This window comes from Gymnodraco acuticeps, unplaced genomic scaffold (genome assembly GCF_902827175.1).
Source record: "Gymnodraco acuticeps unplaced genomic scaffold, fGymAcu1.1, whole genome shotgun sequence".
In the NCBI taxonomy this organism is placed as follows: domain Eukaryota; kingdom Metazoa; phylum Chordata; class Actinopteri; order Perciformes; family Bathydraconidae; genus Gymnodraco; species Gymnodraco acuticeps.
Window position 1 is genome coordinate 6,319,738 of NW_022990042.1, and position 17,105 is coordinate 6,336,842.

General features: G+C 39.7%; 1 protein-coding gene across 1 annotated transcript in view; it reads right to left on the reverse strand.

Annotated features, from left to right (window-relative positions):
- The window catches only part of LOC117545536 (probable G-protein coupled receptor 158), a 147,097-nt gene that overhangs the window by 105,909 nt on the left and 24,083 nt on the right, over positions 1-17,105 (reverse strand). Inside the window, exon 2 of the mRNA XM_034215353.1 lies at positions 13,306-13,411. Coding sequence (XP_034071244.1) covers positions 13,306-13,411 — 106 coding nt within the window. The remainder of the gene's footprint in view (positions 1-13,305; positions 13,412-17,105) is intronic.

The following is a 17,105-nucleotide window of genomic DNA, read 5'->3' on the forward strand; positions in this document are numbered from 1 at the left end:
CTTTCAACTCAGGGCCAAGCTTAACCTTCTCCCTTCCAACCGGACCTAACCACTTATCACCACCACCAGTGTCTAGACCCAGGGGGGTTCATCGGAAACGGTTCTTCCCTTCCCGATTGATATCCTACAAAACCTGGGCCTAATCGCCAAAACACATTTCATTCACTTGTTATAAACTGTCATCATTATGTTTCATTTATATAATGTGACCGATAATAAATATGTATTCCATACATCACGTCTCTCCTGATTGAACTGATATTGCTGAAGTTGTAACCAAAGATACATTCATAGACTTCCTCCTGTACAAGATGTTATAAACAATGAGCCGTTTGTGAGATTGTGACTTATTTAGAGAGCCTTCTTAGCGAGAAGGGTGTCTTCCCGACTGTGAAACATTTCGACATCTACAAAGTGCCAAAAAAAACAATGATCCATCCATACTATTAACACCAAAAAGTCTATGGAAAGGTTATTGAAAAGGATTGAGGCAAAAAGTGTTTACACTCAGTGCACGAGTATTGAGCACAACTGACTTGAAGCTAAACTATGCCTGGTCTTGTATTATTGATGTGGTTTTATAATAACAAAGGCCCGGCAGTACACTTCTGCTGCATAGTGCTGCTCAGCTCCCAGCTGGCTGTCTCCTGTACCTTAAAACATGTTGCATACAATAGGAATATTCTCTATATTCTATATCATAAAATACACGTTTGCAACACAACGCACTGCAGTGGCATGACTTTTTTTACAGGAGTGGGTCCATTTAAAAAATAAACCATTTTGTGTCACAGTCATGGCAGTGAATAGGATCAATCCAGATGGCAATTGGTTTTAATGGAGACAGTACTGTATGGTAACGCACAATATGAATTTGTGCTCTGTTACAGTACGTGTCTCCCCCATGGATGTAAAGAGAACTGGATACAGCGTTGGAAGTAGGGCCTCGTTCATTCCTATAACATTTATTCAGTGGGGTGTGAAGCCAAAATGGCCTGACTATAGTGAACAAATATACCTGGATCTTTTTTAGAATCCATGCACATTTGCGATTCCCTTACGCCCCGCCTCCTTGCCGCATCACGTCTGGCTCGAAAAAAAGCAGCATTTAGCGCATTTTACAACTCTAAGGACTAAGAATTTAGGACCTACGGTAGGAATACTTTTAGGCCCATTATGGTTTAAATTAAAGCTATTTAAGCGTCCTGGCTGGAAGTTGATTTACGCTAAAAAAATAACTGCTGTGAAAGATGTCTCTTTCCTAATGTAAGTCAATGGGAGAAAGTATCTTTGGGCCCAAATGGCATCACGGACTGACCCATACGTTTAGTACCACCATTTGGTCACTACGAGGATTCGCTATAACGCCCGGCCCACTTCCTGTGGGCTTAGGCTCCCTAGATCACAAAAGTCTTCTTTTATATATATCGACATTTTCAAAAGCTGTACAATAAGGTTTGCTTCGTTCATTTGAGAGTATATTTACCTTTGTTTCACCTTTTATTATAAAATACAGCTTTGAATATAAATACAAGTGGTCAGAGTCTGATGATAAGAGAACAACAATGCTTAAACACACACAAGCATTTACAGTTATTATTATGCAGTAGGTCTTAAAATAATTAAACCGAGCTCGAACTGTTCAGCTTTTAAATCCCCGTGGAGAGCTTGAGAGCCTCTGGCAGAACAAAACCAAAAAGACAGAGCAGAACGGGTTATTTTCTGTCTCCTCTGCTCCTCGTTTTTTCACTTGCAAGAGATAAGACAGGTAAAAAACAGGTCTTGCGAGTATCAGCTCTCCTGACAATTAAAGAATGACATATCTTAGAAGAAACCCAAAATCCAGCATATTTCTCAATGTAAGCATCCATTACATTCCGCAGGCTCTTGCAGTGTCTTATTCGTTTGGATATCCCCTTCCTTAAATGCAGTTTATACTGACTGTAAGACTTTTGAAGCTTAAATCCTCGACTTTCTCTCACAATGTGCCAGAGACGATAAGGATTGCAAAAAACAACATAGTAAGGGAGAGACAAGTATTCAATTTATGTCGCTTTTATAACCCCATACAGCCTGAGACTGTTTTCTTGCAGTGGGGCACATTTGGCCACAATTCATCTTCAGAATAGCAGGAGAAAAGATGGATCACTATTGAGAGTTGCTGAGCTGCAGCTAGAAATAATACTTTTGATGCTTTTTCTATTTTGGATTTAGTTTTTCGTGTCAGCATAAAGTCCACAAATCTACACTGTAATGATAGCAGCCAAGTAACCCATTTATGCCGAAGACGATGTTGCTGCAGCCTTTAAACTAGGGATACAAGATTCAAATCTATTTAGTTGATACAGTAACCCATCATTGGGTGTTGCTTGAGTAATATTTTGAATGCAGGACTTTCACTTGTAATTGAGTATTCCTACACTCTGATACTTCTACTTGTATTCAAGTACAAGATCTGAGTACTTTCTGCCATTGATTTACATTCAATCTCAATCTACATTGGGCCAAGACGAAGACACCTTGGCGAATATAAACAAATAACTAACTTTAACCTCCATTAATGAACTTCCATAATTCCACCAATTCTGAGTATCTTCAGGCTTGATCGCTCTTTTTGTTTGTCACTCGTTAGCAAAATGAAATGTAATGTAGTCAATGAGAGCAATTTAACTTTGAATTGTTGCAAATCCTTCATTGACTGTAATTCAATTATCAAAATACAATGTAATAAATACAATAATATAATATATATATATATAATATACATTTTCCATTATCGACCTTTAATTTAGCTGTAATTCCCTAATCGGAATAATTAATACATTTCAGCTTCTTCGGGCCCATTATCTATCGTGTACTATCCACTTTAAAGCAGTAAAAGAAGCAGAAGGGAAATCTTAATTATACATCAGTGTGTTCAAGTAATGATGACTTTGTAGGCTGGCAAAAGCAGATCAGTACATGTCGACAGATTGAGCGATAACCCAAGGGTTTTACATTTTTTAACAACATACATTTCCCATTTCCAGGCTCTGTATCTATCGTTCATCACCACTTTAAAGCAGTAAAAAAAAGTTGAAGAGTATTTCATAATTATAACTCGGTTCAAATAATTATTTAATTTGTAGGCTGGCAAAAGCAGAGCCGGACATGTGGACAGATGGAGGGATCATTTCTGGCTTGCCTCTCTGCCCCTACTCACAGGAGATAATTGGCGTCAACACAGAGAAAGGAGTAAGGGTGATGGAGGAGGCAGAAATAGAAAACATGAGAGTAAAAGAGAGATGAGGAGGGAGCGATGGCCAAAGATTGAGAAGGGATTTTGGAGAGTGTGAATAGCCATGGAAACAGAGGGTGTAAGAGGGGAGGAGGAAGTGGAGCTGATTGAGGAGCGGAAGTGAGAGGAGAGACAGAGGGGGTAACCCTCCTTGGCTGTCACAGCAGTTTACACTCATTAGCAGAGCTCTGCCTTTGAAGCCCTTTATCTCCAGCGGCACGTTTCACACACACACACACACACACACACACACACACACACACACACACACATACACACACACACACACACACACACTGCAGACAAGTCAATGCTTACTTACATTTAAAAAACACACAAAGAAGAAGAAAAAAGACATAAACCTACTCAGATGCATCCAGTCACAAATCACCCACACTAATCATCCTCATCCTTGTTTAATTATATAAGCAGGGGCTCCTTATGTAACATGCTTCCCCTTTGACTGACTATCCATATTGCATGAAGTCTTGTATTTGGTTCATGGTGACACATACCTTCCTGCACAGCCTCGCTGTTTCTGGGCAGACCAGAAAAAAAGGCCAAGAAGAAGAAGAAGCTCATGTAGGGTAGGGGTGCTCATTCATATGCAGAAAATGTAACCTACAACTCCTGGTTAAATATTATTTTTGTGTTTTGTTAAGGATTCCTATTGAACAATCCACTAACTTGAGTTCACTTAAGGATCACTAATCAATATGTTGTTCATTGTTAATGGTTTGAATTAGGACTGCAACTAAGGATTAGTGTTACTATCGATTCATCTGCTGATTACTTTTGGGGTTATAGTATGGGAGGCTGTGGCTCATTGGGGTAGTGCGTTGACCTTCTGATCTGGGGAGAGCAAGATTGCCCACTGTACCGAATGTGTATGAATTGATTGTTGTATAAAATATGAGAAAAATAGGGGAAAATGTCCTTTCCAGTTTCTCAAAGTCCAAGGAGATGTCAATTCAGTCAGACAACTCACGTTTGAAATGTTTATTATCAGCAGTATTTAGATTGAGTTTGGCGTCATAACTCCCCATAAATACTTTTTACAGAGACCATCGAGGAGTGATACTTAAATAACTATCCCCTGGGGCCTACAGGTGGATGCTGGGGAAGCATGGCACCAGCGTTATAAGGCAGAGGGGGAGATGGCAAATATTGCTGCTTAAAAAGCGCCAGATTAAGAAGAATGTGTTTGGTTAGTTGTAAGAGGGGGCAAGTCATGTTACGTGTATATGTAACATGTAACATGTTAAATGTTACATATCTAACCCTTAACCTAACTCTACTGCCTGAGAGTCCAACATGATGATATGTATATGTTAAATGATATGAAACTGAGATAAGCTGGAAGTCTATATTTACATGAGAAATGACTTTAACCATTATTTGATCCAAATAGTTGGGTTTTATCGATTAACATATAGATTAGATGTCATGAATCCTAGATTTTTGTGTTTAACGTTTCCTGTTTTATTTTGAAAAGTGTTCACCCCCTCTTTCATGGCTGTTTTCACTTCCTGTCTCTGTGTTTTCCCTCCTGGTTGATTACCTGATTGTGTTCACCTGGTGCCTTTGTGTCTGGCCTCCCCTCCCCAGCTGTGTCTTGTCTTTGTGGTTAGTCTTTATTTAGGCGTTTCTCCCCTTGTGTCCCTGTCTGTTTTCCCAGAGGTCCTGCCTGTGTTTTGGATCCTGTTCCTCGTGCCCCACGGTCTGCACCTGTTCAGTTTGTCTTTACTTTAGTTTTGCCTTGCTTTTGTATCAGCTTTATTTATTTAAAAGCTCACTTTTTGTTTAAACTTGATTCTTGCCTCCTCTTTAACTGTTTCAGTACAATATCTTGATAAAACCTTGACATTAGACAACCAATCTGAAAGTTGACCCAATGAGAATTATCACCCAACTTCACATGTCCAATAAGCCCTGCTATGCATTTGTATATCTTGTACGTTTCACATCAATGCAATATCCGTAAGAATGAAAAACCCTTTCTGTCATTCAGACTGTTCATCCGCATAATTCCAATAAAGTTGAATAGCCAAGCTTAGTTTCATTGTATTTCGTATGTCGTATTTGTAATCTTTTTTTGTAAGGAGTTCAACATGATACAAAGTATGTGTTCCCTTTTATATTAGCTGATTCAATTGCATATTGGGTTTTATATGCAAATGAATCAAAAAGTCAGCTTTGCATTATTGGTATTTTAGCCATTTTAGCCATATGTCGCTGTCCGAAATGTACAACATGGAGGACTTCTAAGAACTTAAGAAGGCCAACATGAGCAACATCCACTAGCTACCTTCCCAACATAGGAGAGGACAACAACAGGCTGTTTTTCCTTTGACGCATTATAAACAGAGTTGAAAAGCTGCAGTGTTAACATAACAGTTGTTTAGCTACAGACTGAGCCATTACATCATAGTAACAATGAGAAGCCGTGGTAACACTCTGCTCTGTCACATTACTGGAGTCTGTCTTGGAATTATAGTTCTCTCTGAGACAGAGCCTACGGGTGTGTTTGTTCTCAACGGGGAAGCAATGAGCTTCACACTGCCTTTCCACCGCCCATTTCCCAAAAACTGTACTTAGCGAGAATTAGAAATCAACTGTTTTTTAATGAGGGCTTTGGTACAAAAGGCTATTATTTTCTCCTTGGTCTGTACACAAGCCACAAAATCCCTTCATTTTCTTTTTATCACATTTTTCCTAAATGTAGTGTTGTGTGCATGCACTCTGAAACCATTTGGCATCCAAATGATTTCTCCTGGCAGCTTTTCACTACACTGCTTTGGTACTTTGAGTGTGCAAGAAAATGGAAGTAATGTCCCAGAATTACTTTAATGAGGGTTGGCTGAACAACAAGAATAGGACATTAATTACAGCAAACATAAAGTGATAAAATAAATTATTATAGTTGTATTATCGAGTAGGAAATAGAACAACAGGACAAATGAGAGGGGGAAGAAAAAACAAGACATTGAACATTTCACGTCTTTAATTAAAGACACAATCTGAATTTTATGGCAAACTGCTTGCATTTCAACATTTTTATTATCATCTAAACCATTATTTACAGCTTGTTCTTCAAATATATTTGCTATAGATTGATTTCATTTTGAAGATTATTAAAGCCCTTTTATCACTTCCCCTTCTGAAACGGTGCTTTGATTCTCACCTCTCTTTGATTAAAGTGACAGTCTGGAGATATTACAGAAGCTCCAACACCATCAGCAAACTGTCAACGCTCATGATGGAAACCTTTTTGCCTCACTGGAGCTACTTTTTTTATTTTGTATATGTTTTTTTATAATGCTAGCAGCTTGTCTCTATAAATAGTAATGTTGCTTTGCTGGTTGGCCCACCACTTCGGTTAAGACTGAAATGTCTCGACAACACTCACAGAAATATTTGGCCATAATATAGAGGATTTATGTATTTCAATTGCATATAAAATGTCCATCCATTTGGATTACATAGTTGTTACATCAATTGACTGAAAAATAAACTCTATGCATTGCAAATACATAATAACTATTTCTACAACCTTATTATCAATACATCCAATGTGTTTCAAATACATTAGAACTGGCTTATGTATTCGATATAAATAAAGCCTATGCATTTTAAATTCATAAGATCCAGGTGTATGTATATAAAATAAATATAGCTTAATTGGTGCATTAATTTAATAATGCATAAAATCTATACTTTTTTTGTAATAATCTACTTTCGTAATACATAACCTCATTCCCCACACTAACAGCACTAACAACAAGTGTGTCATGCCACCTTGTTTCACATTTTAATGCATCAAGAAATCACAGTACACACCCACAAAAAGTGGAGTACACGTTACTATAGTAACTCATTGTGTGCATTATTAAATTAATGCACCAAATAAGCTATATTTATTTTATATACATTGCATATAAAATAAAGCCTATGCATTTAAAATGCATAGGCTTTATTTATATCAAATACATAAACCTGGTTCTAATGTATTTGAAACACATTGGATTTATTGATAATAAGGTTGTAGACATAGTTATTATGTATTTGCAATGCATAGAGTTTATTAGTCAATGTATGTAAGAACTATGTAATCCAAATGGATGGAAATGTTATATGCAATTGAAATACCTAAATCCTCTATATTAGGCCAAATATTTCTGTGAGTGAACTATTGGATGAATTAACACGTTAACTGTGTTGCAGACGCTCTTCATCCTCAGATGGTGCATGATATTGACTTGCATGACTCCAGGCACCTGTTACTTGTGTATTGCCAACAATTTAATGGAATGCCATGAAATCCAGCATAGTCAATGATACCAAACAATCACGTGAGCATGTTAGCATCATTATTTGGACTTTGTTCAAATGCAAATGTTAACCGTTCACACCAAGCCCTGCTGCTAGCATGGCTACAGACCTGTTGCTTTTGTGTTTCTATGGGGAGAGCAGTGCCGCCCGACTAGGCAGAATCACTTCTTCGGCGTACCATTTAAAATTGTCACTGAGCGCTGCACTCTAAGTTCAAATAATTTCTTCTTTGACCTAGTTACTGCTGACCTTTAGACACTAAACCAATCAGATGACAGCTCTATGTAGCAGCACAAGCTAGCAGAGGAGATAACCATATAAACATAACTGGCTGTTATTTACGGCAAAACTCTGGGGCCAACCTCGCGTGAGCAAAGTGCAAATCACTTATCATGTGAATGCTGCTTCAAGCGTGAGGAATTCTAAAGCTTGTGAATAAATCACAAAGGGCCTATCTATCAACTTTAACAAAACAAAACTAAAATGTACATTTCCACCTCTTGATTTCGATCCAATCCAGAATTTAATAGGATGCTCTTTTGCCAATGCGTCACCCTTTTACCCTTTTAATTAAATTAAAGGGGACCTATCATGCAAAATGCACTCTTGTACGTCTTTTATACATGAATATGTGTCCCCGGTGTGTCAGGGAACTCACCAAGTGTCAGAAAACACAACCCTCTCTCTTTTCCTCCATACCCAAATCTCTAAAAACGGGGCTGCAACGGAGCTGATTATTATTTGAATTGTTCTGACGTCAGAAAAGGGGTGCTCCGCCTATATGGGCAACTCTCCACCTATCAGGGGAATGAGAGACCGCTGGAGACGCTGTAGTACATATGCCAGGCCTGTAAGTGGCGCTGTAGTCTGCCACAAAAGCAGAATCAGCCCTTGCAAAAACAGGGCTGGAAAAGAGCAAATAGAGCGAAATGAGGCATGGCTAAAATGCATAATCTGTTTGGTATTTTGAAAAAAAAATTCGCAGACATGTTTTATATAGGTATGGCCCTACAATATATGTTTCAAATATAGCATGATAGGTCCACTTTAAGTAGTTTTACCATAATCCTTCTGACAGTCTAACAAACCAAGCCAAAAACACAACCCCTGCAAAGGCAGTTCAAGCTTTAGCTCAGAGCTTTTGTCAGCATTTTGTGAACTCCTTGAATGTACCAGACATTCATTCACAAGCAAAAGTCCCAAACTCAAATTTAAATTATCGTCAGATGGACAAGATTGATGACATTGTTAGAAACGGATGGATTTTCATGGTCTATACTTGTCGCCTCTAACAAAACATTTGTAATGACTGAATATCATTTGAAAAGTTCTATACAATGTTTTTCTTAGATCCTGCATAAATTCCTGCATACGAAACAGAGACAAACAACACTGCTGATTCAAGATGGCACTGAATCATTGACTGCCGTTTGGCCAAATATGGTGTGTGAGGGAGAATCATCAGAGGAGGAGTGTAAATGAGTGGTAAGCGCCGTAATGATCCCCCTTTCATAGTGTGTCATATTCACGTTTAAGATCATGAGGCGTTTGAAAACAGATTTGCACTGAGAGGAGAAGGAACAACCTATGCATAAACATTAATGTACCTAATTGGAAGCAAATGATGCACTTCAACACAAACACAGGAGACACCCGCATAATTCAAATCATTTCCATGAGAGCAGTCTTAGATAGGACATGCTGGGATGGCCTTGGTAACTAAGAGGCTGTTTGTGCCCAGCACTGTGATGATGATAGAAAAACACCACTCACACCATCTGCACATACACAAATCTGAACGGAAGAAGTATAACGCTAATCAGCACCAGTGAGATTTTACCAGCCTTTTAAAGCTCACCTATTATGCAAAATCCACTTTTTCATGTCTTATTTACATTTTTACTAACTTGCTTTTTAACCAAATATCTCTCAGAGGGGCGTGGGGAGTGGCTCCTTATTTTCATCTTAAAGAGCAACTTGCAGGTTAGAGACCCCAGTGAATACATGTGTAGGAAAATGATGTATACACTAGATTTTCAGCCCATGGCCTCTGGAGAGAGTATGTGCTGCAGGGGGGTGGATGCACCTCACACAACGCACCCAGGAACGAAAGCTAGCTCTGGTCCTTTTCCTGTTGGGGAAACTGTGGACTCGACGCTGACAGGCTGGAGTTTGTGTAACCTGCACAAACTCAATAGCTCACCATGATTACAAATGGTGAAATGCAATGTAAAATGACCATCTCACTAAATCACAAGCGCTCAAACCAACTACCAACTACTACCGTGAATTGGGCAGAGAGTTTTTTTTATTGTAATTTTCAGGCAAGATTAAGCATAAATGTAGTAAAAAAAAAAAACTGCAAGTTGCTCTTTAAGTAACAGACACAGAATCAGCACTTTTGAAACAGGGCTGAAACAGAGGGGTTTATGGGATGCTACAATGGTTGATCTGTTTGGTGTTTCAAGCCAAACACTTCAGAGACATGTTTTGTATATAACTCAAAACTATAATATATTGATGAAAAAGAGTATTATAGGGGACCTCTAAAGTATAGAACAGGGGTGTCAAACTGAAGGCCCGGGGGCCAAATCCGGCCCACAACTTCATTTTCTGTGGCCCCACAAGAGCTTGCAAAGAATATAATATGTTTATTATACGGTTACAGGCCGCTTTACAGAAGCACATTGCCCATCAACTACATGTCCCACAATGCATCTCAAATTAGACTTTTTTCTCTGAATTTGACTTTTGTGATGATACCTTTTTTTCAAGATTTCACTTATTTATTTTAGTTTTTCCAGAATTTGGCTTTTCTTTTTAAATCATTTTGTGACATGCGCACTGAAGAGACTTGCAATTGTTTTCCCTAGACTTCTGCTTTCAGACGTAGTTAATTATGAAGTTATTACCCTATCCGATAAACCAATGCAGAGGCAATAATGTAATATAATACATTATTTTATATTGAATATTTATATATTTATTCTTATATAGTCTTATATATAAAACTGGCCCTTTGAGTGCAACCATGATGCTAATGTGGCCCGAGTTGAAATTGAGTTTGACACCCCTGGTATAGAACAATGCAGAGGAAACAGACAAACAGATCAAGATGGACATGAGGCAGAACGTGTTTCCTCAGTAGTTTCCCCCCAAATAAAAGAAGGAAAAAGTGGGGAGGCACACAGACAAAGAGCATGGTCAATTATTCACCGCATCTTGCTGCAATCCATTACACTGCATTTATTATACATCATATGGCCAGCGACATACCACGCAAGCCTGAGCAGCTACTGCTGTAGACGCATTGGCACTGACATGAGCAAGGCAGTGAGCGAACAGCCAGGCCCACACACTGATAAAACACACACACACACGCACACACACACACACACACACACACACACACACACACACACACACACACACGTATGCACACAGCAGAGAGAAGCTCTAATAGATACAAACATGATGTATTGCTGCTGCCAGTTCCATCACAGCAGTCACACAGGTAAGAGCTCTATACCACGGAGAAGACAGTCACACACACATATCACCATCATCAACCCTCATGATCACAGACAAGCACATTCACTGAGGTCTACAGACACTGCACTACTATCTGGGGTTTGGTTTAAAACACAATGTGCCATGCAATGAAAGGAAGAATCCTTGTATTGCCATGTCAGCAAGAGCTATGATTCTCTGCTCTCACCTAATAATATAATAGAGTGGTGCAGTAATAAGTTCTAAAACTCTGAAATGGCATTTTACCACATCGGTTCCCTTGTCTTGAAGTCAATCATTAATTGAACGTGTTTGTGTTTAGCCTGAAATTAGGTCTCTGGTTAACACAAGCTCACAAGATTTTATTATTTTGTTGTACGAAAAGATATGTCAGTGATTAACCCAATTGTGATTGTCCAAAGAAACATTTTCTATGTGTCATAAAAACAGCGGTGGCTAAGAAGTGACTCAATTATACTACTTTACTTTATAGTCTGTGATGTGACAGTTTTTTGTTTTTTTTTGTGTTGAATATTAAGTATGGTGCATGCCGTAGAGTAGACAGTGTCACCAATGGCTGTTACTGCACTAAAAAGACAGTTAAAAAAAAGTGAAAAAGTGTTTATTAATCCAGCTTGAACCAACATTTTGTGGGTTAATGTGGGGTCCGTCTGATTTATTTTGGGCGCGATCATAGCTCTAGTGTTATTGGCTCTATCCATTGTGTCTTTCGGTTTGTTTTGTATTTCCACCACTTATATCCAAACTAATGTATCTCTAAACACTATTGAATTGCTTTCAGTTAAATTGTATATGATAATTTGTTGTACCCAGAGGATAAAGCCTACAGATACTGATCAGAGCTCTAATGCTAGCCTTGGGGTCTATCTATAGGATTACTAGTATTCTTTTTTTCCAATTCCACCCTTTTGTTCCAGAGTGAAATATCTCTTCAACTAATTATTGGCTTTCCGTAATCATTCATGGTACCTAGAGGATTAAGCCTCAAGATACTGATGCCCGAAAAGGTTTTGAAAAATCATTCCCAATCTCCCTACAGTGTACCTGCTAGCATCGTTTTAGCACCGTAATAGTGAGCATGTTAACATACTTCAATTAGCATTTAGCTCAAAGCAGCGCAGTGCCAGCTAAAATAAATGAAAATTTGTGTTAAGAACTATCTTTTGAACGTTTATCATTGTGGCTGAGTGAAATATTTTTTGTTCACTTAGCTAATGCTCTCAAACTTTTGAAGAGTCTTATAGTAAGTAAGCCAGTCGAGTTCACTTTATTATGGAGCATGGTATTGAGAGTTTCCACTGCGCGTTTCCACTGCAGCGGGGTAGCCCCGTTTAAGCGTCCCTAAGCGTCCTCGCTCTGGCCTCGGGCTGCCTCGCTGGCCGGCCCAGGCCGTGGCGCATTTCCATTACAGTTTAGGACCTGGGGTAGCAACGCAGTGTAGGCGGGGCGATCGGCTTTGTTTTTGTTCACATTTCGAGTTGTTCCGTCGAGCTCCCGCTGGATTTGATCATCCCCAATGAGATGTAGGAACGTCGTCACCTCCTCGGTCGACCACGGTGTGCTTTTCTTATTAGACGTAGCCATTTTTGTAGCTCCTCCGTTTACAAAATGCTGTTTATAAAAATGCTGCAAGCTTGCTTCTAAATATATATGCGACGCTAGGGATGAACTCGCGCGCGATCTTGTGACGATTCTCTCTGACCAATCAGCAGTCGAGAGTGTTGACGTCACTAGTTCAGCCCTGGCCCTGGTCTGAGGGAACCACGATTTTATGGGGCCGGAAAAAGAGGGAAAAAGTACCCGCTAGCCGGTACTAGGCTATATGGAAACGCCACCAAAAACCGGCCTGGCCGCTTGAGGACGGTTAAGGACGCTTAAACGGGGCTACCCGCTGCAGTGGAAACGCGCCATAAATGGTGATAAATGCCTCTTTCAAGCCTTTCTCTTAGATATTTATCAACTGTTTTCACTTGATTCACAGCTGATTGAATTTGTGCAAAGCGTTTGGTTGCATTTTTAAGAAAATAATATTCAGAATGAAGGGTGTAGTGAAGTGAAATCTTACCTCCTTTATGACAAATGAGAATGAGAAGACAGACAAGTGAAGTGACATGGGAGCATTTGCTGTTATTGCAGATTGAACGGAAAATGTTACCCAAACTCACTTCCATACTGGTGAGATTACAGCGGTGAGTCCCAGCAAACCAGCCACTGTTGGAGCACTGGTCAATGTCCACGTCCTGCAGGTTCACATCCACACGAACCACACCCCTGCCAGAGAGAAGAAGGGGAAATGGGAATGAATGTTGAGTAAAGTTAGCAGAAATCCTGAGAGGGAAATCACGAGAGAAAACTGTGCGAACGGAGCAATCACAGAGAAAGATGAGAGAGACAGCGGTGAGATAAATGGATGGATGTGATAAGGAGACGGAATAAAAAATTGAAGATGCAGATAGATTGGAATAAATGATAAGAAAAAAGAGAAGAAAATACACTTCATTAGAATATGAGAGCAGTGGAATTAAAGGGGAAGGAAGGATAAGGATAGGATAAAACATGAGGGACATCAATGTAGAAATTAGACATTGGGAAAAAGGAAAAGAGAAGTGGAAATGTGACTAAGTAATACGAGGTTAGGCAAATTGGTGCGAGGCAGGAGGAAGGGGAGGCAGAGAAGGCCAGAGTGAAATAGAGGAAAATTAAAAAGAACAGGAAGAGTGATGCTCAATGGAAGTAAGGTCAACGGTGGAGGAAGGGAGGACGGCAGGGTGGCAACAGAGAGGAATTAATGACATAGATTGGAAGTGGGAAAGGGAGAAAAACACAGAAGAAGAGACGAGAGCGCGGCAGATAGAAGCGGAGAGGAAAGTGAGTGAAGAGAAGAGTTAGCGATACAGGGAGAGAAGCGGAGAGGAGAGTGAACAAGCGTGTTAGCGGCAGACAGGGAGAGACACATAATTACACATGGCGCTCTCCAAGAAGAGGACAGTGAGAACAGAGCTTTTAACCCTGAGTGGACGGACTCATTCATGTTCATCCTGCCCACTGGGAGCACAGAGCCAGTGTGTCTCATTTGTTCAGAGACCGTGGCGCTCATTAAAAGTGCCAAAACGCCACTATGAGACAACACACAAAGTGTTTGACCAAACGTTCCCTCTCAAGTCAGAACTGAGGTCACAACAAATAAGCAGTCTCAGAGCCCAATATGATCAGTCCACCAGGATCAAAATTAAAACTAAATATCGTTCCAGAGCAGGCTAACCGAGGCTAACCAATGAGCACCTGCATGTGTGTATGAGAATGGCCCTGACACCATTTCAGCCCAGATTTAAACTCCTGGCAGGACAAGCTCCAGCTCAATTCTCGCACTGAATTAAAAAAAGTGAGTGAGGGACTGCAATATAAGAGGGAAAGAAAGAGAAACTTTAAAACTGTTCAATTGTTATGATGTGTAAAGACTGATATTGTTCTATAATCGGCTGAAACTGTTAAGTCATGATGTGAAACGGTTAACAAAGAAAAAGGGAAACTCAAGCTGCTGCTACACTTTATTTTATTTATCTAAAATTAAGCACTTTTAAGATGCACACATTTTCAAAAGCTATTTTATTTATTTTCTCTATTTATTTTTAAATGCAGCCTGAGGGAACATTACACATATCCACAGTATTTACTGTATTGACTGTATATCTGTAGAGTTCAATGTTAATTGACAATAAATATTGTTGTTTATGAATTGTACTTTCTTTATTTGATTGGCAGTTGATTACATGCAGACGTTGATAAAGCTGCAGGCTACTTCAATATATATATCACACTAATTCATAAAGCAACTTAGACATTTTGATGTTCTGGACCTTTGCATGGGGAGATTTTCTCTAACTGGACCTCGTTGAATTTTAATTGAATACCCTTGATCTAGACTGTGAGGACACAGACGTGTTTGTCCAAGCGGCTTATGTCTCGCAACAACTCCCAGGTGATTTACTTATTAGACGCAAGCATGCGTTCATCAACTGCCAAGCGATGGTCTCAGAAGAGGTTGCAAAGATCATCATACCTCTCCATGTTATCACTGGCAGTGACCACACCTCAGGGTTTTATGGGCACGGAAAAAATAAGGTGATGGAGAAGGTGATGACTAATCCTGAGACAAGACAGTTACTGCGACGAGTGGGTGAGAATCTGGTGTTGGAAGAGAGAGTCAGAGCTGAGATGAAGGCATTTGTCCTCCCCATTGTCTATCCCGAGAGTGCAGATGTTACCTGTGGGCAGGCCAGAGCTTCCAAGTGGCACAAACTGAAGAACAAGAGCACAGTCCGTCTGCCACCTGATGATGACTCATTGGACCATCATGTAGAAAGGACCCATTATATTGCATATTGCCAGCTGCATTACAATCTGCTTGAGCATCCTTCTCCCATTGGTCATGGCTGGGAACTTGTGAATTTGACCCAGCAGCTCACACGTACTGAGTTTTCTGATGAGAGTAGTTCAGATGAGATGAGTGAGTGTGGAGAATCAACAGATTCAGATGAAGAGTAGCGGTCTATTGTTATGTTGTAAATTCAATTTAAATGCCTACACACCTTACTTGTGTAATACCTTGTATTCTATTAAACGCATTTGTCATCAAATTCAACTGAATTCATTCATAAATTAGTGAATGAGACATTTGTGAGCATAGAGCTACGGTTAGTTTGTCATCAGCCACAAATGTTGACTTTGTTGACCTCTGAGATGACCTCTGTGTACTTTTTTGTAGTAGTTTATAACTCAACTCAGCATGAGCATAGCTTTAATTAGAGCCCAATATGAAGGCTCTACGACAACGTTGAACAATCGACCTTTTGGAGCTGAAATATTGGCGGCCATCTTGGATTTGAAGGTCAAAAATAGGTCAAATCATCAAAACAACATCAAATATGAATTCCTCGACCCAAAAAGTGCCATGTATTTAACAACATTGTAGGCCAAAACATTGAAAAGCTAATTTTCAACCTATGGTGATGGCAGCCATTTTGTATAGGGCTCTAAAAAACTGTGCCCGCATTTTTGCGAGGGGCATGGGGGCTTTTTTTTTTTTTTTAAACCCTTCATAGATGACAAATCCACTGAGAAACGAACCTCCACTCTCCACGGTCACGGAATTGCTGGAGATGACCCAACTATATGGAAACATGTCAAAGGAGAGGCACAAAATAAAAAAAATTACCTGAAAATGAGCATGAAAAAAAATGTATGTATGTGAATGTGTATTTTTGCAAACTAACTGTTTTATTTTATTAATCAAGTTTTTTTAAATTGGGCTTTTATTGTGAAAGGTTAAAAGGGAAGGAGACTAATGAGCTTTGGTGTTTTTATATTATTACCTGCATAAGTAGAGGTGCAACTCATAACCCCTCGGATTGACTTTGTTTTGATTGGGTTTCACTAGCTTGCTGGTACTTGGATGCACTGATGGCATGGCTCCACTGAAAGGAGAACTGAGCTTCCTCGTTCAATAGATAAGGCACTGGGAAATGTAGTAGTTTATGCCGCCACATTTACCATCTTTAATTATTGGACTTTCACATTAAAATAATAATAATAATAAATGATATTTATATAGCGCCTTTCAAGGGACCCAAGGTCGCTGTACATGGTGGACAAACAAAACAAACAGACAATGGGGCGAGGGTATGGAGGGACTTGTACGTGAGGAGGAGTGTTTTGTATTGAATCCGGGACTTGACCGGCAGCCAGTGTAGGTGGATGAGGGTGGGGGTGATATGTTGCCATGGATTGGTGCGGGTGAGAAGCCTGGCGGCAGAGTTCTGGACGTATTGGAGCCTGTCCAGGGTTTTGCTGGGAACCCCGGACAGGACTCCATTGCAGTAGTCCGGACGGGATGTGATGCCTTAAAAGGTCCATTTAATTCTAAATGCTAACATCAGTACCAATTTTGCAGAAGATTACGTTTCAT